Source organism: Biomphalaria glabrata, chromosome 10, assembly GCF_947242115.1.
Source record: "Biomphalaria glabrata chromosome 10, xgBioGlab47.1, whole genome shotgun sequence".
Classification (NCBI taxonomy): domain Eukaryota; kingdom Metazoa; phylum Mollusca; class Gastropoda; family Planorbidae; genus Biomphalaria; species Biomphalaria glabrata.
Genome location: NC_074720.1, coordinates 36,864,675 through 36,891,419, shown reverse-complemented (window position 1 = coordinate 36,891,419; position 26,745 = coordinate 36,864,675). Strand labels below are relative to the sequence as shown.

Below are 26,745 nucleotides of genomic sequence, written 5' to 3'. Positions count from 1 at the left end.
ATCCGGTGTATAAAATAACGGAAGTGTTGATAAACTATGTTTTTTTTTTTTTTTTTTAAGTTACATGGTAACCTTTGAGCATATTTTATCACGGCAGAGTCAAATTTGTAAAGCTCCTCTGTATCTTTTATTTAGTTGGCCACTTTCTAGTTTAGAGTCCATTGTTTAGTTTATCATGAAACTCCCCAATACACAAACAGCTTTTAATTTAAAAGCTACATTCTTTCGGAATGGAGATGAACGGAATACTGTTCAGACTCGTATAACTTTGAAATCTCAGGAGATACAGAGATACTAATTAATGTCCCGCCAGTATCCAACATCGACGACTATCCAATTCTTCACTCGGAAGTAGCATCAGCAGTTAAAGCCCTGATAAAAGGGAAAATCGACAGGAGTTGACAACATTCCTGGTGAACTTCTACAGGCGGGAGGAGAAACCATGATAAACGCACTTCTTATAATTTGCAACAAGATCTGGCAGTCAGGAGAATGGCCCAAACCCTGGACCCAACCACTCCTCATCACCCTTCCAAAGAAAGGCAATTTAAAAACTCTGTCATAACTACCGCACTATCAGCCTCATAAGCCATCCCAGCAAAGTACTGTTCAAAAGTATATTAAATCGGCTAAAATCGATAGCAGACACATTTCTATCAGAAAAACAAGTGGATTTTAGCCAAGATGGCAGCTCAACAGAACAAATCCTAAACCTTAGAATACCTCCAACACCAAGAGAATGTTTTCCATGTCTTTATTGATTTCAAGACAGCTTTCGATCGAGTATGGCACGGAACACTCTGGGCGACAATGGAAAAGTACAACATAAATAAAAATATAATTAAAGTTATACCAGAACCTCTGCATGGATGCCACCAGTGCGGTGTACTTCAACAATAATATTGGGGACTGGTTCAAAACCACAGTTGAAGTAAGACAAGGCTGCCTACTTTCACCAACACTCTTCAATATCTTCCTTGAAAGGATAATGGAAGATGCTCTTGAGGGCTTTAAAGGTACTGTAAACATTGGAGGAAGAAGAATTACTAACTTGCGCTTCGCAGATGACATTGGTGGCCTAGCAGGGACAGAAGAAGAACTAGCTGACTAGGTGATGCGCATTGACAAAAATTCCGCATCATATGGTATGCAAATAAATCGCTGAAAAAAAACAAATTATGACCAATAGCCAACGGGGCTTTATTAGGCATCTTTATCGGAAGTGAAAGGCTGACTAGTGTTAGCAGCTTCAAATACCTTGGAGCTATTGTTTCAGATGAGGGAACGAAACCTGAACTACTGCCCGAATTGCGCAGTCCACAGAAGCCCTTTCAAAACTTAAAGTAATAAGGAAAAACAAAGGCTTGGCCCTCGGCATCAAAATCAGACTGATGCGCTCCCTTGTCATGGCCACATTTTTATATGCTTGTGAGTCTAGGACGCGACTGCAGAACTAGAGAGGAGGATCCTAGCAACGGAATTGAGATGCTACAGAAGGATCCTAGGTATCACATTCAAAGACCGCATCACAAACCAAGAGATTAGAGACATGGTTATAGCAGTGATTGGACCCCTTGTTGACAAAACGCTAGCTAAAAATCTATGGCCATATTACAAGGTCTTCGGGGCTCACAAAGACCTTCCTCCAGTGAACAGTACCAAGGAAAAGAAGAAGAGGCAGACAGAGAAAGCGATGGGAGGACAACATAAAAGGATAGACGGGCCTGCCATTGAAAGAGGTTCTAAGGCAAAGGAGAGAGAAAGGAATGGAGAAAGAGGGTCGACGAATCGTGCACGGTGCCCCAACGGTCCAACAGACTAAGGGATAGGTATGGTTCGGTTAGATTCTTTCTGAAAATATTCAATACACAAAAAGCCTTTAATTTAAAAATTACATTCTTTCTGTAAGTGTAATATTAGTAATCAATTTTATTTTTACTTTGTAGGCCTATATGGCTACAGCCCATAAGCTATGAAATAATATGTAAATCTTTTTTTTTTTTAATTAGGACTAACGGAGAAAAAGATAATTAGTCATACGCATCAATTAAACATTTAAAAAAACACACTGGGCCACTTATAGTTAATGGATAAATTAAATACTGTTCAAATAGAAAATAACACAAATTAATGCATTCTTAAAAGTTGACCTATTATATCACATCGCTTTATTTTAAAAATGCCTCTTTTAAGTCAAAATTACTTGATATAGATTTTGAGCTTTCGATCTTTTAGTTCCACGAGTCCACATAATGGGCTACAAATGTTTACAAATGATACACTTCCTAAACTCGTAATACTGATAAGAACGTCATAAATAGATGTTTCCTAATGTAGAACAAATTACAAATTATTATATAGATCAGTTCAGGTGAGATCGTTGTATTAGCTCCCTTGACAATAACATATTACCTGGAGTTATCTGTAAATGTAGGTCACTACAGGTAGAGGAAGAAATTAGTGTTTAGATACTGGTTAGCAAAAATGGCGGCGTATGTCGTAGGAACGCTGTTGGTTGTAATTTTAGTAGTACACTACGGTGAGTATCAGTGTAGAATTGGTATGAATCAGAAAAGACTTTTGAGTTGAAGTAGTTATTTGTTTTTAACAAAGACCAGAGTCCACACTCGTATATTATAATGTTTATGTAGACTCTAAGACTGTAGTTATTGTCAAGTTTAACACATTTTTTGTTCGGACTTCCGTATTCAACAAATCATTGAAATTTAATTTATTTTTAGTTTCTATAATGTCTCTATTGGTATATCTAGATCTAAGTAAAGTTAGTAAATAAGTAATACTATAACTAGTAATCTAGATTCTATATTAATCTTATTTCACTCAGCACTGTGGATTAGATTTAGACTAGTAGAGGAGTCTAGACTGTTACTAAAGCTAGTAACTAGACTCTATAAATATTTTTAGTATGTCAATTATACTACAGTGACTATAGATATGTTAATAATTGTTAATAATGCTATATATAATATAAATTTATTTATATGGTATTATCATAAATTATGGTGATGTAGATATAGTATTATAGTCTAGCTAGAGTAGAGGAAATATTATACATGATTTCTGAAGTTATCTTCTTTCACTCAGTACTGTGAACTAGACTAGAAATATTTTTAGTATGTCAATTATACTATAGTGACTATAGATATGTTAATAATTGTTAATAATGCTATATATAATATAAATTTATTTATATGGTATTATCATAAATTATGGTAATGTAGATATAGTATTATAGTCTAGCTAGAGTAGAGGAAATGGTTATCTTCTTTCACTCAGTACTGTGAACTAGACTCTAGAAATATTTTTAGATCTATGACTATGTCTATGTAGATAATATAGATATTATATAAAGTTGCAGATATGACTCATACAAATGGTCTACATTTTAAAAGGTCCCACTTAGAAGTTGAAACATCTCTGGCTTCAAATATTTGAATCTTTGAAACATTGACAATATCATTTCACTTGGTTACTATTCAAATGTGAATTTATTTCTACAGTGAAAATGCAAATATTTTTCTTTTGTCCCTCTGAAAAATAAATTCACTTGCTCCCCCCTTGTCAAGATATCAACCCACCTCATTTCCCCTGTTTAGAAATAAGCTGCTCTATACCCATATAAGTTCCCCATTTAAACCTTGAGGTCTATAGGACAGATGGTGTTAAGATCATGTGTTTCTTTGGCACATGGTTAACGGGTGTGTCATGAGGTCTGCACAACAACAAACAGCCTTTACTTTTCCCAAACTAATGTTTTATGTTATCCATTAGAGCTGGGTGGACAAAGATCCCAAAATATAAAATCTCAATATTCACCAGGATTTGAACCCCTGTTCGGAAACCTAGCGCTTTACCACTTACCCACCTCACCTTCCATACCTATTCAAGCATAATACAAAACCATAAGGAATAAAGAAATGCAATCCTTAAATTGAAACTCAATTATTTTAATTATTAAATATAAACCCAACAAGTACAGTAGTATAGATGAATTTTAATACTCAGTCAAATGTAATAATTTCACCAAGACTAATTTTATCAAGCTAAATGAATAAACAAAGGAAATCCAAATTTAATCCTCAACTTTTGTTAAGTTTTTCCAATCTTTATCTTACACTATCAAGACAATGGATGCGCCCAGATGAGTCACTGGTTTTGGTTTTGTCTTGATACAGGGGAGAATCTGGTGTGGCTAATCAAGCCGGTAGATTGGGCCACAGTCTTGCGTGTGTTGTAGGGCAGCTCTTTTTTTCTTTCTCTTGACTAAGGCCACTTCATTTCTTTTGCTCTCTGCACACACAGTCTGTCTCCATGCACTCTGGTCTAGGGCTATTTCCTCCCACATACTTTTGTTGTTGCCTGTGGTTCTCATGTCTCGTTGTCTTCTATATGCCTACAGGGCGGATGATGTAAAGGTCATCTGTTTCTGTGCCCTCTGGTTTGCGAGGGTGTTGTGTGACAAACAACCTTTACCCCTCCTCAACTAATGTCAGGTTCCCATTTGAGCTGGGTGGACTCAGGGGTGCCCAAAGATCCAGAAAATCTCAGCCTTCACCAGGATGCAAACCCAGGACCCCTGGTTCGGAAGCCAAGCGCTTATTCACTCAGCCAATATATATATATATTCTTTTTATACCAAATTATACTTTGACATTGTTTATTTATTTTTTAAAACTATTATATTGTTTCAACATTATAATAAAATTTGCTTGATTTGATTATTTGACATCCTGATTATTCTTTGCTCAGAAATAGTTCAAATCAATTTTATTTTTAACCGTATTATTCAGTCTTTTTTCTGCACATTAAAAGCCACAAGTCAAACAGCTGATTTATTATTATTTATCAGATTCTTGTATTCTATCAAAAAGTTTTGGTTCTGCTATCTAGGGGAAGCCATTATGTGTCACAGATGCTTGAGTGCCTTTGGAGGCTGTGGTGATGATGTGGTCTGGAGAATGTATCCATGGAAAGACTGTGGTGATAGTTATTGTGTTAAAGTCATTGAAAAAATTCCAGGTAAATAACAGAGCAACATTGGCAAAAGGAATCTCTTTCTTTTTCCATGTAGTGTTTATATTTCAGCCATAAAAGTCCAGGAGAATATCTTATTACATAATAATCAGAATGTTAATGACATATATACAATTAAATTCTTTGATGTATAGCTAACCTTTGGTAATTTGTTGGTTTCAGTAATCCTTCACTCTATCAAGAGTCATCTGCATATATATTTGGTTTTAATTTTTTTTCCCCAAAAACTATATGGTAGTATTGGTTTAGATTATCAATGTGACTTCCGTAAATTATCTAGATTATCTTTCTTTTATCATCAGCTTCCTTGCAGAAAAATGTTGGCAAAATGAATAATAGATATCTGCAAAATCTAAATCTTTTACATTGTCTGTGAGCTGCCAATATTAATATATTCTTTGAAAACCTTTGAAATTAAAAATCATTTTCTCATTGTGTTTCTGTTTATAAATTGAAGTTCACTAAACACTTTTAAAAAATTCAATAGGTGAAGAACCCCGTTACCTCAGAGAATGTGAAGACACTTTGCTAAAGTCCACAATTCACAGGTTACGCATGCCTGTTCTGCGTCGTCATGGATACTGTGTTCCAGCTCGTAAGAATGATCCATACAATCCCAATGATTCCATAGATTCAAGATATACTTACTGTTTCTGCAATGATTGGAATGGATGCAACAGTGTATCGACAGTTAGAATATCAGTGTCCTTTATTTTAGCTAGTTTGGCAGCTGTTCTGTTGTTTAAATGGTTGTGAACTCATTTTATCTTTTTTTTCCTAATGTTATTTAAATTCTAAGAGCCGAAAAAATGTAATCTTGCATCTGGTTACGAAAAAAATTTCCGTCTGCCCACGTTTATTCCATGAGAAATATTTTTTATTTACAGTTTTAAGTTTCAAAGCATTCCACTACTAATTTTATGTAAATATATAGCAAATGTGTACATGTAAATGTAACGCCATCAAAGTTTGTCATTCAATTAATATTACACAATTTTATACACAATATTTTTTCTGAAAAAGTTCTTTTTTAAATATATCAAATTAATGAATGTATTTAGGACATTCCACTGTTGAATTTACAACAGCAATTTTTCTTCCTTTTTTTTTTTAAATTCTCAAATTGACAACATTCTAAAATGGTCATGTCATGTTCTGTTTGTTGCAGACCATTTAGATTCTAGTTGCTTCTCAATGCTCATCTGTTTAAAAATTCCCTGTAAATAGATGTACAGTATACATTCCAATATATTTTTTTTTAAATCTATGGCTGCTGTTTGGATTAATTAATGTTGAAAGAAGAAGATTTGCAGTTCATGGTCAGGTCATGGAGAGCATATAGCTGAGCTTGAACCCCCAGAATGCATCATTTTCATGAACAGTTGCTAGGTAGTCATTAGTTGCTACACATTACATTTCATAAGGAAAGAAAACATTTGTTTTCTAGATTTTCTTCTTTTTTATTTTAAAAACTTATCTTTGCTTTGACACTACATGATAGAATTTTACTAGTAAACAAAATATTAAACAGTGTTTTATACTTTTTTGGTGTAAGAAGTGTAGTGATCTTTCAGAGCTCAGAATGTCCCACTAAATTTCTATTTGAATTTTTTTAACAATAATAATTATAGCTATTATATACTTTCATGTTTATAGCATGATCAGAGCGCTATGGTTCAATCTCATTTGTGGACCGGGGATGGGGTATCTGGGAGGAGGTTTTCTGTGCTGCCTTTAGACGCTGTAAACACAACTCTGCTCGAGTCGGGTGTTGAACCTTGATTCCCCTTCATAGGTAGCCAAGTTAAGTTTAAGTGTACTTAGCCTCTTGATGCATTAGAAGTCTTATATTTAAATAAATAAGGGGTTTCAAATAAAGAGTCTGTAATGTTATTGTTCTTAAGTCCCCATGCACCTGTTTGACACATTGATTTAAATGATAATAGACTTTGAATGAATGAATATTTGTCCTTTGTGTATAACATTCATCCAGTCTTGTAAGTAGATATAATGTTTTGTATTTACAATTGTGTATTTTTTTCATTTCATATATACATTGAAAAACAAATATGGCTAATATTGCTAAGTTAATTTTTTGTTGTTGTTGTTTGTATTAAAACATTTTTTTTGTTTCTAAAAAAAAACAAACAAAGAAAACAAGTAAATCTTACTTTTAATTCCAAGCCTTGAAAAATTGTCAAATGTGAATGAACTATTGTATAATTCAGGGGACATTTTTAGGCAAAATTGTTCTACTATCCAGCCAGACCTGTCAGGGATGAAAAGTTATATGCCCACAGGATTTTTTAATGGGCTGAAATTGTAATCCATTTTTCGCTGCACACAGTCTGCCAAGCTATCATATTTTGTCAAAATTATTTGCTCAGGGCAGTTTCAAGTCTCCTTTGGGTCAACAGGACTGGTTCTATAACTTAAGATAAGCTTTCTATTATGTATAACTGCAAATTTGTATATATTTTTAGTTCTTTTTTCATTAATCAGTAATTGTTCATATTTTTTTTTTCTTGTTAAGTGCTGCTTTTGTAATGCAGACAATATTTTTAATTAGCTCTTCTGACTCTAGTATCTTTGGTATACTATTTTCTAGTACTATAGTCTAATCTCATAATATCAAAAATGATAATTTCAGTTTTTTTTTCATGTGCTCATAATATTTTATGGAAATGAATGTTTTCAGTCAGTTATATTAAGCTAGGATTAATTCTAATATCAACTTATTTTTTTGGAATATTTTTATCACAGTTATTTCTAAGCTGATTGTGCAGATATCTGAGTGTTTAGTGTGTAACCAGTTATAGAATTCAACTACTATACAGAGAAATGTATTTGTCCTTCTAATTGTTTTCCCTTTTGCAGCTTATAAAGTCTTAGTGTAATATACTTGTATTCTGTTACTAATCGAGTAATATTGTTACTATGCAATTTTGAGTGAGTAAATGTTGAATGCTTGAATGTGTTTGGAAATTATTTCTACTATTGTCTACTGGAAATAAATAGTATGATTTATAAACATTGTGTTTTCTTTTTCATGTGTGCTCATGTGAAGAATTCAAATTCAGATGTTAACCAAACTTATTTCACTTTTGAAATTTGACATTTCAAGAGCCTTTTTAATGTAAAGTAGACATTCAACCTTTTCAGAAAATGGATCCTCCTCCTCCCCCCCCCCTCCAATCCTTTCCCCAATTACACAGTGTAGTTTTAGTTCAATAGTTCTACAGTTTATGTCACATAACTTAAACTGCTGATCATAACATCTTTTTATCATATAAATACAGACGTTACTTCAAAAAAGATGATAACATTCTATGCGCCATGCATGTTAACCAATTAATTAAATTCTGCCATAGAGGAAATAAAAACATCAACAAATACTTCTGAATATTTAATTTCATTAGAGCATTGTATACAAGAAATATGAATAGGTAACAAAAAAAAAGTGGAACTTTTTATTTCAGTGAAACATTTTTAGTGTGTGATTTATCAATGTGTCGAATGAAAGTGTTTGATAACAATTTCTATTGAGGAATATCAGCTAGAGCCTCCTATCAAAACAATTGATAAGAGGAGTGTATACCTTCAAAAGCAGTGTGAATGACATTTAGATATATTCCAAAAAAACATTTGTATGAAGATGCATGACCTTTAAAGAGTCTAAGTACCAAAATATTATTAAAGATTACATTAAAATGTCTCATAAAAATACTTCAACTGTGGAACATTAAGCTAGAAGTAGTAGTGAAAATGTAAGAAAACAAAAAAAAGCTCAATATATTTGCAAACCAGAAAAAGAGGTCATAATTGCGAATCATTTTATTAAAAAAAAAAATCAAAGATATGGCTCAGAAAGAAAGTCATAACTTTGCAATGATCAGATTTAGTAGTCGCCAGTTTTTAGGCGCTTCAACGCTGTTTATTATGCAGATAAGTCAAACAGAGGTAACGCTCAAATCATGAACTTCAGATGAAAGGCCAACAATATAAGGTAATTAACGCTGATACTGAATATCAAAAAAAGAAGTTTAATAATAACGGAGGGAACCGTCGAATGCCATCAAGTATCTCTAAAGCCACCCAAAAGTTTTCTGTTTACATCGGTTTACCTTTCGCTACTTCTACTCAAAAGCTAGTCTAGTTTTTACAATATAATCTAACCCTAGTTTTGCAATTTTCAACCATTTTCTATTGTACTGTAATAAAACTGTCTTTTGAGTCTGAAGAATAAGAAGAGTGTAGTATATCAGGTGGCTATCTCTACCAGGACCACCACCACCATTGTTACATGGAACGTCATGCAGACTTAGCTAAGCTAGGAACTACATATATTGACAGTTCTAAGTTTGGCAGACATTATCTTTGCAGTTTCTAATTTAGAAATGATGAAAGATCCATTATTTGTCAACTAATGCAAATCTCCAAAGATTGATTGCTTCTGGGCGATAAGAAATTCACCTAAACAGTTTGTATATATTTTGTTTATGTTGCATTGTATATGTTACAGACAAAGTGTGAAATCCGTCATTCTATAGAATACCTAAAAAATGTCAGGCAAAGTACAAAATGAATCCTTGGTTTCCTATTTTAACTAAGCATATTATAGAATGATTAATAATACTTTTATTATTATTGTATTACTCTTAGGTAAAGTAAGAAACATTGGTTGTAAAGGATGTTGAACTCATAACATAAGTTTGCAGCTTCTAAAAGACAAAAGTTGTTACTGTACATGATACTAACAAGCTTTAAATCCATTCAGGAGACCTAAGTGGCATGGAAGACATGGATTTTTTAAGAACCTTCATTTTCTTAACATACTGTGTTTGCTTTAAGGAAAACAATGGCACCCACAAGTGCAGAAAGTATGTATCATGCACAGTGATAACAGTGAGAATATGGAAGCTTATGGGATTGATATTTTATGCATGTTTTGCTTCAACATTGAGAATGTGGTATATATAGCTCCTCCTTCGTGATCAAAGATGAGCACATTTCTCATATACTATGGACTCGAAGATGACTGTAAAGTCCAATCCTCGCTTTAAAAAGCCGGCCGCATACGTGGCATGGGTAGGTATGGTCAGTTGCAGATAGGCCTGCTTCTTCTCTCAGCTTTTTGTTGATTCGGTGCTCTTCTTGCTTCAAATTTTGAGACTCCGAGACTCACTGCTTCACGCCATGAGGAGTGATTGAGAGCTAGTGCTTCCCAGCCGTGAATGGCGATGTTGCACTCCTTGAAGGAGCTCTTGAGACTTGTCTTTGTAGTGCTTGTATTGACCTCCCTGGGAGCACTTTCCAACACAAAAATGCCCATACAGAAGTCATTTGGGAATGTGGTAGAATGTAAAAGGCAAGCAAATTTGCAACTAGAAGTTCAGGCCAAGAAAAAATGAAACCAAGACACTGATGATCACATTGTCAAGATCACAGTTTAGCTTTGTCAGAAAGTGTGCTCAATGTTGCAAATATTCCTGACAAGGAAATACCTCTTTGATCAGCTGATACAGTTCAGTCTACTTGACGTAGCCATGGTGTATGAGTAAGACAATAAGACAAAAGAACAGAAGCTTTTGCATAAAACAGCAAATTAAATGTAATTCAAAATGCCATGTTAGCCCTTCATGCTACAACAAGGAGTAAATACCAGAATATGTCTTTGTACTCCTAGGAAAGAAAAATTGTTTTTGTTTTCTTTGATTTATAGTTTTCCATTAGGCCTTCACTGTAGCAACTAAGGGAAAAATTAAATATTTTTATTTTCCTTTTTTTTTTAATTTATCAGTGATTTGTGACATGCTTATGAATCTTTTAATTTCTATTTGTAATCTAGTAGAAACTAATCAAAAAATTTTTATTTTTTAAAATAATGATTATTACTTTTGAAAATATTATTTGTTGCTTTAATTAATAAAGACATAATAAATATATTTTATATTTTCAGATTGCCTGTTATTCATTTCATATTTCTTTTTATTTTGTGAACAATTTATCCATAAATATCTATTTAATTCCGACATTTTATACATTGCCTAAAGCAGTTGTAGTCATTCAATAGAATGCCTAGGCAAAGTAGGAATTGATAATTATTTTGCGCTTTGCATTCTGAATGCCTGCATTTTGCACTTTGCCGGTAACATATCTTTTGATGTGGGGCTGGAAAGTGGAGGCTGAATTAGTTTTTGCATTCAAGGAGAAGAGCTAGTGAAGAGCTTGGGCAAGCTGTATAGAGATTAATTTTGTGCATCACAATGTTTTCTATCAAATCATTTTAAAACATGAACACAGTAAAAATATTTTAAAAAAAAAGCAACACATTACCTTAACATAAACAGAATTGCATAAATAAATGACTATATTGACCAAACATGAGTAGAAATATAACATGTATGTATGGAAAGATTATCTTGCTTGCATATCTAGAAACAAAACACAATTTTATTCCAACCTGACTTAGAAATTAAGACAGAAATCATTTTTTCCCAACCAAACAAAATATGTTTTGGACTAGTAGCACAATGACGCTTTAAAAAAACAACATAAGGACTATTAAATAACAGCTTATCAGTTATCCTTGAGTACTTATATTTTTAAACCTTTGCAATATGTAAAAAAACATTTTTTTTGTTTAAAGAAACAAAATATGCATATTTGGTGTTTTAAAAATGATTTGCAATAAAACTAACTTAAAAATACACATTCAGAAATTTAAAAATGAAGTTAACAAAATTGTATGAATGGAATTTTGGCATAGCATTTTGTATCACAGGCATTCAATTATTATGATAGATGTTCAGCATTAAAAACAAAATGAAAAAAAAAATCATATAATTAGAAATAGCAAGTGAATGTATTGATAAAAAAAAAACTTCTTAAGAATTTAATCTTTAACAAGAAATTGCATATTTAATTATGTTCACCCCAAAAGTTGATCTTAATTTTGATGTGTGCTGAGAAAATGTGCAGTGAAATCATATTTATCCTGCAGCAGCTTCCCACACATATTACATTTACGAATGTCAAACTTGTCGTGCATGTTGCGGTGGATGTGGTACATTGCAGCATCTTGAAAGATAAGGCAACAGAATGTACATTTGTTCACATCGTCTCTTTTCATCATATGAGCCACCAACTCTTCAGCTGTAAAGTTGACCAAAGAAATCCTGTTGTTAACTTTGACTAGTGACATATCGGAGAGAGTCTGCTCAGTGGAATTAGCATGCTGACCATTACTACAACCATTAGTCATCTCAAAGTTTCTATCTTCCTTGATAGTTCTTCTGTTGCTAGATCTTGTGTTGACAGTTCGGATGGATTTTTGTGTCTTATGTGCTGACATAGGACTATTATTGTAAGATTTATTTGTAACATAGGAAGAGTCATTTTTATCATTTAATAGCTCGCAGGGGCTACTAAAATTATCCGTTTCATTCTCACTCAGATCTTCCTCCTTCAACTCATTTTCTGCCCGTGCAATCCTCTGGGAAAGAGGTGAAGAGCTAGTTTTAACTGCAGACACCTTAGTAGGTGACTCACTGCATCTCTTTCTTACCACTGATGGCTTTCGCCTGTGGCTGTGGTTAACGGATGGGCTTACAACTAAGCTTGGATCTGCATCCGTCAAGTCATCTCCTGCTTGACTGTATGCTACATAGCCGGACGGGTGAAGAAATAATCCTTGAGAAGAGAAGCTGGGTGCTGATAACTTGGGGCTCCTCTCTGAGTCGGACAAACTGTCTGCATCATCCCCACTGGATTCCCCTGAAACACCAAGTGGTTCAGTTTTTACAAGTGAGTGTTGATAAAGTTTTTCTGAGCCATCTCCAGTCTTGACTATACTGGACCTGTCAGTGTTAGATGGAATGCTTGATGTGCTTCTGACTGACATCTTTTTAAAGCTGATATCATCCAACTGGACAGAGCTGCAAGTGAAAAATGGGAAGAGGATTAACTCTTGTGTACTTTAGGAAACTGAAACAAACTATCTTATGATGTATGTATGTATGATGTTGTAACCATATAGGCAGCGAAATGTGTACAATCAGCTAACACGTGACGCAGGCCAGTAATTCAGTTTAGCGTGCTATGTCGATGGACAAGGGACAGTACTGGTATGAATTTTGTATGTAAATATGACCCGTGTTATGGTCATGTGATCTGAAGACTTTGTGGACCAGAGACATAGTGTGTAAGGCAGTGCAAGACAGGTAAGAGGGGAGACCGGGACTGTTAGTCTACCATGAAGTCAGTCTGGGGTGGAGTGAGTCCTCGAGTGAAGCAGTGTGAGTCCAGGATAAGATGGAAAGACAGTACAGCAGTGCAATATTGTACAATGTAACATTTGTAGTCAGTTTATTGTGTTGCTAATTGTGTCGTATTGGCTATTTTATTTATCCATTAAAGTAACAGATTATTTTAGTACTCTTTGTTGTCAAGTTGTTGTGTTAGATGTGTTGTGTTGAGCAGTGTTTGCAGAAGGCTTGATTGGGAGAGAAAGAGAATCATATAAATATATATATATCAGGACAAAAAAATTTAGCCTTTCTACTATTTAATTATTAGCGGAAGATTTTCAGAATTTGGACACAACTATTACTAAGTTACATTTTGTGTGAGAATCTAGGAAGCATGATTCAGACATTACATCACTTTCCCCTTTCATCAAATGTTTGAGTTACTCCCCTTGCTCCACATTAACTAAACAGCTCTTCTAAGATGTGCAGGGCAAATGAAAGGGAGCCATATTTAACCGTTAAATAATAGTCTTACTAAAAAAAAGGTTACAACCAAGCTTAAGATGGGAGAGGGGGAGAAGGGCCAGGGGGAAAAAAAAAAGCCATAAGGCTTAGGGTTAAGGAAGGGAGGAGAAAGGTAACAAGGAAAAATAAAAGGACATACAGAAAGAGTAAGAGATGGCTGCATGGACTTGTGGTATTTTCTTAAGATGGCTTCAGGTTTGAACATTGCTCGCTGAAGGAGGATTAGGCAAGGATGAAATAATTTTCTGAAAGACTGTCTGAAAACTTACAAAAACACATCTAACACAACTATAGAGCTGACTTCAATTTTACAAATCTCGGAATGTCAATAGTAGATGGATGGTAAAAATAATCAGTCTTACTGTTGTTTATATGGTTCAGTGAGCCTTGAGTTTGTAACAAGCCTCTGCCTCACAACAATTTCCTGACCAGGTCTCTCTAAATGTTTCTTTAGATGAGCATCTAGCCTCTGTTTCTGTGTAAAACCTATGTGACAAATGCCACATACAAATGGCTTTTCACCTGCAGATAGAAGAGAAGCATGTTAAAAAGAAGAAAAAATATGTTTTGAAATCTTTGAACAATGGAAACTGAATGTACACACTTAAAGAGAGTAAAATATCTTAACTATGAAAGCAGAATGGAGGTGCAGTGGCTTAGTGATAAAGCGCTTAGCTTCTAAACCAGGGGTCCTAGGTTCGAATACTGGGATTTTTTATTTTGGGGCTCTTTGGGTGCCTCTGAGTCCATCCAGCTCTAATGGGTACCTGACATTAGTTGGGGAAAGTAAAGGTGGTTGGTCGTTGTGTTGGCCACATGACTCCCTTCTTAACTGTGGGTCACAGAAACAAATGACCTTTACATCTTCTGTCAATAGATTGCAAGGTCTGAAAGGGGAATTCTACTTGTTTTGTGAAAGCAGAAAGAGTTGGCTTTTTTTTCATAATCTGGTATTCAGAATGGTAGTTAATGATACTGGATTTTCAACTTTTAAGCACTTTCAATAATTGTATGTTCCTTAGATCAATTTGAACAAAAGAAAATACTAAGGTATAACTTTCATTGAAGAAGTATCTAGAAAGAAGAAAAAAAATATCCCCTTGTTTATACAGAAACTATCTGAATTGAACTTTAGCAAAAACATACAAGCTTGGATTCTAAACTTTCTTATCAAACGCCCACAATATGTAAAAGTGAATGGGCATGTGTCAGGCACGAGAGAGCTTAGCACTGGAGCGCCGCAGGGGTGCGTCCTGTCACCAGTATTGTATATCATATACACAAATGACATTCAGAGCCTATCAGCTGACACTCCCATCATAAAATTTGCTGACGAGACAGCAATCATTGGCCTTATTGCGGGTGATGAAAATCTGTACCATTCAACAATTAACACCTTCTACCAATGGTGTATAGATAACTTTCTATTTTTAAATTTTCTGAAAACTAAAGAAATGATTATTGATTTTAGGAAACATAAAGACCATATTGCAGAAATTCAGATAAACAATCAACCCATAGAACAAGTACAAGAATATAAATATCTAGGAACAAACATCAACAACAAACTGAAATGGAGTGACAGTGTCAAAACCTCTACACAAAAATTCACCAGCGACTCTTCTATCTCAGAAAGTTAAGAAAATTTAACATTGACAAAACAATTATTAAACTTTTTTATACAGCAACCATCAGCAGTCTAATTAACTTTGCCATCACCTGCTGGTATGGTAATACTTCACTAGCACAAAAACTTAGACTAATTAAAAAAAGCATAGCATATCACTCGAATACAGCTACCATCTCTTGAAGAGCTTTTTCATGAAAGATGCCTTTCCAAAACACACTATTCTTAAAGACAACCTGCACCCATTAAACCACCGTTACATAAGATCTGAACAAGTGGTCGTCTCCTTTCCATTAGGACTAAAACAGAAAGATTTAAAAACTCCTTTATCCCACTTTCTTTCAGAGTGTTACAAGATCAGCTTTCGTTATCGAGAAGTACATAGAAGTTAAATTCATAAAGCGCTGGTTGTGAATGTGTATGTGTTTCGTGTGTGAATGTTGTTCGAATTTTTCATCTTATCTTAAAGACTTTACTATAATAATACAACTGTATATATAGTGAAAGTAATCACAGTGCTGCAGGACCTAGGTATATGTTTTATACATATTGTATTAAATAAAAATAACATTATCATTATTATTACAAAACTGTGAATACTATATACTATATATTTAAAAAAACAGAAATGGGAAAGTTATTAATATTTATTTTTAAAAAGAAGTCATTTCAAAGAAAAAAGAAATAAATCTTGCCATTAACATAATAAAACATTGCCAGTTTAAAATAATGCTTTCACTTAATTGTATTTAAAAGTGCATGATGTCATTCATTAATAATAATATTTAAATGGTAATATTTTTTTTTAAATGTGTTTTACATATATGAAGGAAGCTATATGAACCACTATCAGGCCTTGTGATCTATGGGGCAGATGATGTAAAGTCAATCTATTTCTATGACTGATGGTTAATGAGAGTGTCATGTGGCCAGACAAACAACCAATCACCTTTACTTCCCCAACATATGTCAGGTACCCATTAAAAGCTGAAATTCTGAACTTCAAAATACCTATCTTCACAGTCACCAGGATTTGAACTGAGATCCGTCTGTTTGGAAGCCCAATGCTTTACCACTCATCCAAAATTTGGTTTTAGAAAATTCAAACTACGTTTTTGTCCGTTCAATAATAGTCATAGTAGCTTAATCAAGTAAAAAAAGTAAAGTTCTATTTCTTTGTTTGACTTTTACCTGTGTGAATACGCTTATGGCTGCTGAGGTGGGACGACTGTGCAAATCTTTTATGACATATGTGACAAGCGTAGGGTTTTTCCCCAGTATGTGTGCGCTTGTGAATGTTGAGGTGGGCCTTCTGGGTAAATCTCTTGTTGCATATATGACATGAAAAAGGTCTGTCTCCAGTGTGGATTCGCTTGTGTTCCATCAAAGCATTGGCTGAGGACAATACCAGTCCACAGTAGGTACAGGAATGAACAGGCTTATTGGACATGGTTGATGCTTCCATCTGTATCAATGGTAAATAAGACTAGTTAAAGAAATGAAAAAAAATTATAAACGGTCTAATTAAATTAGCACCTCTTAACATGAATCTTAAGTAAGCATATGAAAGATGTCAAAGTTAATACCCTAATGCTTTGAAAGTTTATTTTAAATAAAAAACAAATGAGAGTTGAAGCTATAATGGGTGACTGCATGGCATGCGCTTTGGACATTTATCTTGATGGTTCATTATTCAAACCCTACCAGCTGCCATCCCCTGCCATCCTTCAGGAGATTGATACTAGGATGTAATAATCTTTATTTCTGAAGTAACCTCCAAAACTTGTTTACAAAACAAAACAAAACAATATCTGATACATATGAATGTTAAATAACTTTGAATAAAAAAAAAATCCTCACTTTAATTAATTAATGACATTTCTCTGTTATAAAATATTTTGCAAACTTATTAAATTCTGATTAATGAAATCACTGGCAGAAAATTTCATTCTCTTTTGCAATCCAGACAAAATTTGTGTCTACTATCCTAGAGCCTTTAAAGTTGAGGCATTATGTTAATTTGTAGCTACATGTTTGATGATCTAATGACTGAGCAGAGCAAATCACATTATTTTAGTCACAGGTACACTATGAAAAAAAAAAAGGTGCGATGGTCTGTCATTTTCATGACATAAATCAAAATCTGTATCACTGAATTTTTTAAAAAAGTTTTTATTATGAACTTATTTGACTTATTTTGTTGAAAAATATATGTTTAGGTTAATCACAAATGCTTATCAATGTCATTAGAGTGATGGGACCACAGGCAGAGATGATGAAATGAATTAAGACTTGTGATCCTGAGCATTTTTGTTCATAAATTTTCCTTGAAACTATAAAAGATAATGCTGATTTAATGTTGAAACTTTTCTCAACATATTTCAAATGAAGAAAAATGTTGTTAATTAAAGTATATATACAACAAGTATACAAGCTTCCAGACTGAAAAGAGGAAAGAGAGGAACAGGTCGCCTGAACAGTTGCGGCTATACTAAAAGGTCAAACTAATCAACAGTTTACTTTTAAAGGAAATTAGGTCAGAAATATGAAAGGTAGTGTTTAAGTAAAAAATTAGCAGGCCTACTTTACAAAATCCCAGTCTTCACCAGACTTAAGACCCCTGCTTAGAAAGCAAAGCCCATTACCACTTAGCCATGACACTCCATAAAAGGTAGTGTGGGTTGATACAAAAAAATAATATTTTTTTTAGACAATGAAACTAGATCAGATTCTAGATGATAAGATCTATAGATTCAAATCCAATTCATACTCAACCATAATCAATGACAATGAATTAAAACATAAGTCTAGAATCTAGGCTGGTTAAACTATTACTCATTATAACTAGTAGTATATAGTATATCTAGACCTAGATGATGACCTGCTAACTATCAAAAAAACGCAAGCTAAAAATCTATGGCCATATTACAAGGTCTTCAGGGCTAGCAAAGACCTTCCTTCAGGGAACAGTATCAGGAAAAAGAAGAAGAGGCGCACAGAGAAAGCGATGGGAAGACAACATAAAAGAATGGACAGGCCTGCCATTGAAAGAGGTTCTATCTAAGCAAAAGACAGAATGGAAAAAAGCAATCGACAAATCTTGCATGGTTCCCCAACGGTCCAACAGACTAAGGGATAGGTAAAGGTAAAGATATCTAAAATTATATAGATTTAGATAAAGTAGAAATACTTCAAATACGTAGATTAGATCTCTAGTCTAGATCAAGATCTTAAAATCTAAGTTACTAATGACTAGGTGGCCCCGATTTTTTTTTCTTCAGAAACTAAATGAACGTAGACTAAACCTAGATGAATAGACCTATAAAATATGTTATTTTCAAATATCAAAGATCTAGAAAATTAATCCAGCTCTGTGATGATACCAAATTTATTTTATTTAAATGTGGCAACAACCCTTTAGGAATTCCTACAAAAAAGTAACAAAATATAAACCCCAAGATGACCTATTATCAATAATGCATATTTTTATAGACTTTTAAAGAAAATATAGACTCTAGATCTAGTACTTAAAAAATTGAATAGTGCACTTCCTTTCAACATTTATACTAATATCTTTAATTAGTAACATCCTAATATATAAACACTTGTAGATTAACATAACCTTGGTACGGTTGTACTACTAGATGATCTATGTAAATAGATTTAGCTGATTTTAGCTTGATAGCTACTTAGATAGGCATATTAAGACTTAAGCTAAGCTACTAAAAATCAAATCAATTCTAATCTAGATGTAAAATCTATAGGGGGTCTATGATCTAGAGTACTTTATTTATTCCGGACATGAACCAGCACAACTTGCTGTTTTTGTGGTTATTACATCTTTATTTTGATACTTAATATGACACTAGCACGCTGTATAATGTGCGTGTCCATTTTCCAATGGTTCTGACCCAATTTCCTTCCATTTAGCTGTCTTTTTACGTAAGTAAAAAGAATTTTAAATTTATATCTCTGTAAATGATTAAATGGTGTAATGTTGAAGAATGCGAATGTCATGAAATGCTGGGTTCTTGCTTCCCGAAGTACTCTTGACACGTGACAAACACATATACTACAAACTGACTTAAGTCCGTTTCAGCAGACAAATATAAAGTTTATTTTACAACATAATAATACTGCACTCCTTGCTAGTGTTATAAGTCAAGAAATAATAAACAATCCTATCCGCATAACAGCGGTATCAAATGTATCTAATATGTTAGACTCTCCAGAGTATATTACCAATCATGTCCCCATCTCAGCGGGTAACACTGTACAGAATAATCCATAATACTAATACATATCTCAAAAAGAACACTGGCATCAACTGCCCAAAAGATACTTCTTAACTTCAAAGTTACAACTCGACTAACAGAGTAATAATGCATAACTGCCTCGTACACTTGACTTGACCACCTGGTCCAAAGTATACCACTTGACTGACTTGACTGAACTCAAAGTCAACTTTATTCATTCTACTTCCTGTTTTCTACATCAGGAATTCCACGTGTCTTTTAACCTCTTAATATGACGTGAATATTAAATCAAGCAATGTCAACTGAGACTGTGACAAACTCAGGGTGTTGTTTTTTTCTGTTACCCGGATGACTTTACCTCTTCCTAGGGATAAGACAATATTTTTTGGTTGGCCAAGTCTATTAGAAGATTATGAGCCCGAGAATATTTATTCTGTTTGCGGAGCTGATTTATTTGATTCATAAGCCAAGTTGTTTGATTTCATACAATAAAAATTAATAGGGTGTTTATCTTGTACCAAAATGTATTCCAAACAACCAGTTTGAGACATCAATGTTAATGATCTAATATTATATTTGTTTGTTTGTTGATTTTTTTAAATTAGAGAATAAATGGGAAATGTTTGGAGTGAGCTTGATACATTGAATGAAGTTAAATAGATCTAAACTTACTAGATAGATCTAGATTTATATATAGAGAATATAGAGGATTCAGCTATTTAGGCAAGAATGGCCATCCTAGTCTGTACTAGACTACAAAAGATCATCTGTATTTATTAAATGAATAAACAAAAAAAAAACCATTTAACACACATCTAATTATGCAAACATAAAATAATTCTAAAAGTCAGTGTAGAAGTTATTATTATAGATCCCAGTGACCTAATTTTGGTAGAATAAATGAGTTCAAATTTGTATTTTTTGTGTTATGCATTTTATGCATAATTTGAAAACATCTTTATGATTTCATGTGCCTGGCTATGCATGGGGATCTTAAAAATTTAGTTTATATTAACATAGATTTAAAATCTGAGTTTATTGATGCCAAAATATAGAGACTGTTTGAAATAAATTTTGGTGTTTGGAATCAAAAGTGTGTGACAAAATTTGTTTGAATTAAATGAAGACACTTCCAACTGATGCTAAAACAACCCTCCAAAGCTTGCAAAACTCTGATTCCTCTTATATTAAAAACCTCAGAACAGCACTTACAAAGCTCAACAACAACAGCAAAAAAAACTGTTATTCAATGGATACCAGCCCATATACAACTAGAAGGAAATGAGAAGGCTGACACACTTGCCAAGAGTGGGAAAACTAACTCACATATAAACTCTGCACTCTATCCAGAAGAAATGAAGAATTTAATTGTAAATAAAATAAATGAGAAATGGGCGAGCTCTCATCCAAATCACAAGAAAGATGACGCTTACTATAAGCTATTCCGACAAGACCAATGTCTAATCTTTCGACTCAGGACCGGACACAACAGAATGCGACAACACATGTACCGGAAGCTCAAAATTGGAACCAGTGAAATCTGCCCATGTGGAGTATCACCAGAGAATGCTGACCACGTCCTCCAAAACTGCTCTCTTTACCAAGAGTCCTGTATAAGACATTGGCCCCAAATCACCCCAATAGAAAGAAAACTATATGGAGAGCTCCCTGATTTGGAAACCACTGCGCAGTTCATCTCATGTATTCGTCTAGTCATATGAACACTCCAACATAACAATGAGAACGACGAAGAAGAAAAAATGAAGACACATGGTCTGCTTGACCTTAAATATAATTTATAACAAATATAGGTTTGGGGCACAAATATAAGTAGTCATCCTTATTCTCCTTAAAGGGAAACTCCGATGGTTTTTCAAATTTGAGTTATTGACATATTTAAATTCTGCGTAAAAAGTTGTAATAGTAAACATTTTACCATTTTTTATTTAAATGCTTAGAAACATTTATATTTAATAAATTAGTCAGTAAATTCTAGACTTCTTAAAAAAATGAAAAAGAAACTATATTTAACCAAACGTATTGCTTCATTCTTACAGTAACTGTTAGGCTGTTAAGCTTAGTGACAGCCTAGTCCACAGCTATGGTACATAAATAGATCCAAAAGCATTAGGATAACCATCTCGAGAAAAAAAGTTACATTTTCCTAAAAAGTAAATAGATTGTGTTTCTAACAAACTGGTCAGTGTAAGGCTAGTCTAGTCTACATGTAGTCGGTCAAGACAACCAAGTGATAGTGTTTGTGTGTGTTGAGTGGTCAGGCGAGAAAATACACATTGCCGTGGTTAGTCAAGCATACTTTCAATACACATTTTTTTCTTTGCTCACAAGATCTAGATCTAACTGCCTAGACGAAGATACATTTCTTTTATGAGAATGTAAACTTTACTGTATGGTGTCCCGTTATACAATAAGTCAATAGATTAAATTAATAGGTTAGTGTGATGTCACATAGTAACCCGGTGAAAATCTGATCATTTTGGATGGGCAGGAAAATTTCATAAGAAAAACATCAAAAATTACTAAGTTATTATTGCAAATTAAAAAAAAAAGAATAATATATATTCATTATCTGTAAATCAAAACACATATTATATAAAAAAAAATTGTCAAAATAATCAGAGTTTCCCTTTAAACTAAAGAAGATTTTGATACTTCATTTTCTTTTCTGCCAAACCATTATGATGATTATCAAATAATGAGTTTTTGGCCTATGCCTATGAGGCTATACTATAGGTAGGTGTTCGAATAGCATAAAAACTATGATAATCTACTCTATTATACTCTATTTATTCAATTTAATAATACTATTTCAAATGACAAATGAAATGGCGAATTGTAAATCTAGTCATCTAGTGTTATTGATTTAAAATATTTAAATGTAAATTAAATGTAAGTGTAAGTACTGTAAGTAAGTCTAAATAACTAAGTTAAGTCTCTAAGATAATTATAATAATAGATTTAGTATTTTAGATTACTCACTTAGTATTAGATCTACTCCAGTACTAGTGTACTAGAGTAATTTACTAACTACTAGACTCTAGTGTAAAAGTACAAGTTAACTTACATCTAATTTAAAAAAAAAAGTTAAACTTAATTATAAATTAACTTAAAGTTTAAAGTTAAAAAATAAAGTGTTACTCATTACTTATTACTGTGTTACTCACTGACTCAAGTCTCTAAGAATCTTAACAAAAATAAATCTGGATCAATACAAATCTAAGCTAGAGATGTAATCTAGATCTACATTCTTGATCTAGATTTTATATTTTTAATTAATATTATAGATCTATAGAGTAGAAAAATGTATCTAGACTCTATTACTAGATATCTATATGATATATCTAGAATGAAGATTTTTGTTTTGGTATTGTTTAGTTTTAAGAGTTACGCCCCTTGATTATATTGTAAAATAAAAAAGCGGAATCGAAATATTGTTATGTATGTATGCCTAGATTGTTACAGTTACGGGTCAATTATTTTAAGGAATAGACCAGGAACTGGCCCCGTTACTACTAAAATCTGTAGTGTAATTACTTAAAATAAATCAATCATTGTTAATAGTCTAAATGTATGCTTACATTTTGAGTTACAGTTCAACTAGCAAGATGTCTCACTAGATATTCTAGAAGATCTACTCAAATCTACTGTCTTTGTCAACAACAGAAAGTTATCTCATCTACGACTACGGTGATCTAGCTGACTCTGTCTAGCACTGCAGTTGTAATCCCATAACCGCAATGTAAATTATCGTCATCTGCCTAGATCTAGATATAATAGATCTAGATCTAAGCTACTTTCGGGCAGACTTTTCTTCATTTTAAAACTTAATATTATAGATCTAGAATAACAACCGAATGAAATCTAAAATTATGTATTTTGTTTCCGATGAAGGAAGTAATTATCGCTGTTGTCATCATTAAAATCATCGTTGTTGGGCCATCTAGCGGCAAAGGGATGTCATCATTTTGCCTATCTATAAATCTAGATAAGTGTTTCCCAAACTGTGTTCCGCGGAAACCTATAGTGTTCCGGGAGGCCTATATAGATGTTCCTCAAACTATATTATATATATAAATATTTAACTAGTAAGCCACCACGTGAATTAATTTCTTAAAAAAAAAAAAAACAAAGTGCTCTGCTGCTAAATACTCAGAATGTGCGAAGGAATAATTGCTTGGGAAACACCTGATCTGATCTAGATCAAAAGATATATAGCCTACCTATATAAGATCTATATTAGTTCACTGTAAAATTTATATACATCATAGTAGCCTACCACGTACATATAGTTTACTTTATAGAGTAAGATCTAAATATATCAATCATACACTATTATGAGAGATGAAGGCTTTATAATTTTTTCATGACATAAAAACTTCGGCTAAATTTAGCATTAACACAAATTTAATGCTCTCGTCTTTCAAAATTACCCAAGACTTGTAGAGTAGACGTTCATAAGTAATACATATATTGAAATACTATTATTACACACCGGCTACGCCCGTTGATTTAATTGTACCCAGGCTTTATATTGATTTGTTTTGACGGAACCTCCCCCCCCCCCCTTTATTTATTGATTTATTTTTCTACTTTCAATAAAAGGCCCCGCATTTTGACGCTCCCATCTTACTAGAGCCGTATATGCTATATACTTGAAAAAGGCACTGGAAGCTAGTTTAGATATGTCAGTGCTAAATATTTCTTGGGGACCCTTAGCTGTATTTTATGTTGTCTGTAGGTGAATCCGGCCCTGCATCTAACATACTTTTTAGCCCGTGAATTCTTGTAGGCCTGTTACGATTAATTGGAATAGCCCACTCTTTCCTTTTTTCTTTCCTCATCCCTCTATCTGTCTGTCTGTCTCTCTCTCTCTTCCTCTTCTTCTCTCTCCTCCTCCCCTCTCTTCCTCTCCCCCCTCTTTCGTAAATCTTCCTTAACTTATAAAGCTTGAAAAACCTTGAATAACGTTTTTGTGAATAAAACTAAAGATAAACTCTTGTACAATAGAAACAAATTCAACTTGAAATGAAATGAGGTAAATGCAGTATTCTGAACAAAATCTAACTCACAACAAAAACATGTCTTTTCACTCTGGCAACACACGCACGCACGCACGCGCGCGCCATGATACTTCGAGATGTAAACGTTCAACTCAGTAAGTGTGATATTTTTTTATGCAACTAAATACATCTAAAAAAATGAACTCTTAATTCAGGATAGTAGAAGTTTTTTTCCCCCTTACCTTTAGTTGCAGCATTTGATCCTTGAATATAGTCGTGGTGGGAGTTGGTGTCTGTAACAGCGTATCCCAAATTGTCTACTCCACTTCCCCATGCATGAGAGCATGGAACGTGTTCATTGAATCAACCACGAAAACCATTGACTTAGTCTCTAATTAACATGCAATTAATTAACATTAATCTAATTGGCATAGTGTTTAGCAATATGTATAGGGCGTCAAAGTGTTTTTTTGAAGGAACGTCTGTGGTTTCTAAGATTGGTCAGGAGCTGTACGCATAGGCACCACCCCTAAGTGTATTGAGAGACGAACAAGAACATATAAAACAAATACATTTTTTTAAAAAGCAAAGCTTATACTAAGCTTAGTTGTATCAATTGGTTTGGATCATTTATATAATTAAGTTTGTAGTAGACCTAGACCGACAGCAATTAATCTGTGCGATTAATATAATTATTTGTACCAATTGTTTTTTGTTTAGCGCTATTTCATGCTTTTAGCTTTCTCAATAGGCCTACGCTATGATCCTATCACTTATTTAGACCAGTTGGTAAAATGAGGAAGGGGAGAAAGGCAGGGATATCTGGGTAAATTTTACCATAATCGTTTTTTAAAAGCATTTATTTAAAAGAGAGTCATGGGTCAAGCCTTCTCAAACTGACATTCTAACCAGTAGTGTAGTGTCACAGTGTGTATGAAGATAGAAGATTGTATGGTAATCTATTGTTTGTTTCAGACTTAGTTTTAAAGCGGCGGCCTATAAAGGAGACTAATTCAGCTTATACCACCACCTCAGTCAAGTACAATTCCTTTCCCTTGTTCGAGGTACCAAACAAAATACTTAATTTACCAATAGTTAATTAACTAATTGATTTTTTTTATTGATTCTTTTGTTGTCAGGTAAAAGAAAAAATTGTGCAAAATTTCAACTTGATTCTAGAATGGGTCTAGGGGAAATAACGTGTACAAACTTTTTACCTGACAGAATGAGTTGATCTAAGCTTTGTAATAATAAGAATGGCAGTCTGGTCATGCGTTAAGTGCGCTGGACTGTCGTCTCGATGGTTCCGGGCTCATTTCCTAACCACTGCCATCCCCCTTCGTCCTGCGGGAGGTTTGGAAACATGTAAAACTTATAGACTAATGTTGGTCTAACGAAAGTAAAATATTCTTGTTTTAGTTGTAAAAAAAAACAACAACTTTTTAAAATCCTTTGAAAATTTTTTTTTTTTTTTGGGTTTGTTCCGGTGTCCTTTTTTGTTTGTTTGTTTTGTGTGTGTGTGTGTGTGTGTGTGTGTGTGTGTGTGTGTGTGTGTGTGTGTGTGTGTGTGTGTGTGTGTGTGTGTGTGTGTGTGTGTGTGTGTGTGTGTGTGTGTGTGTGTGTGTGTGTGTGTGTGTGTGTGTGTGTGTGTGTGTGTGTGTGTGTGTGTGTGTGTGTGTGTGTGTGTGTGTGCGCGCGCGCGTGTGTGCATGTGCATGTGCGTGTGTGCGCGCGTGTGCGCGTGTGTGCGTGTGTGTGTGTTTAAACTTGCGGCGTTTTTTTTTAAATTCCAAAAAAAGAAGATTAAGAAATGGAATTATGACAGAACCCAAGGGAACGTCTGCGACGGAGATTCAGTGGCGTAACTAAGGGGAGGGGATGGGGGGGGAGAATTTTAAAATCCCCCCGGGCCCCCACCTAGCCCCAAATGGGTGTCCGAAATTTATTGTAAATACATAAATTAATATATTTGATTGACAAATAGGGTCAACTGGTGTCTTTTTTTTTTCAAC

General features: G+C 33.7%; 2 protein-coding genes across 5 annotated transcripts; one reads left to right on the top strand and one right to left on the bottom strand.

Annotated features, from left to right (window-relative positions):
• The first annotated feature begins 2,413 nt into the window (after positions 1-2,413).
• LOC129928804 (uncharacterized) lies at positions 2,414-8,086 on the top strand. The gene is made up of 3 exons (XM_056044852.1): positions 2,414-2,539; positions 4,912-5,040; positions 5,543-8,086. Exons 1-3 carry the CDS (start codon positions 2,485-2,487, stop codon positions 5,809-5,811), a joined length of 453 nt encoding a protein of 150 aa, XP_055900827.1. The 5' UTR covers positions 2,414-2,484; the 3' UTR covers positions 5,812-8,086.
• A 360-nt stretch (positions 8,087-8,446) lies between these two features.
• Positions 8,447-23,784, bottom strand: LOC106058767 (zinc finger protein 271-like). Of its 4 annotated transcripts, none has more exons than XM_013216263.2 (4): positions 23,312-23,784; positions 16,648-16,921; positions 14,192-14,351; positions 8,447-12,992 (listed from the first exon to the last, which is right to left on the bottom strand). In XM_013216263.2, the coding sequence occupies exons 2-4, from the start codon at positions 16,919-16,921 to the stop codon at positions 12,005-12,007; spliced, it is 1,422 nt and encodes a 473-aa protein (XP_013071717.2). In that variant the 5' UTR covers positions 23,312-23,784; the 3' UTR covers positions 8,447-12,004. The 4 variants fall into 4 exon arrangements, with proteins under 4 accessions (XP_013071717.2, XP_055900821.1, XP_013071718.2 ...); XM_056044846.1 differs by lacking the exon at positions 23,312-23,784 and adding an exon at positions 22,879-23,109; XM_013216264.2 differs by lacking the exon at positions 23,312-23,784 and adding an exon at positions 22,898-23,107.
• Positions 23,785-26,745: the final 2,961 nt, after the last annotated feature.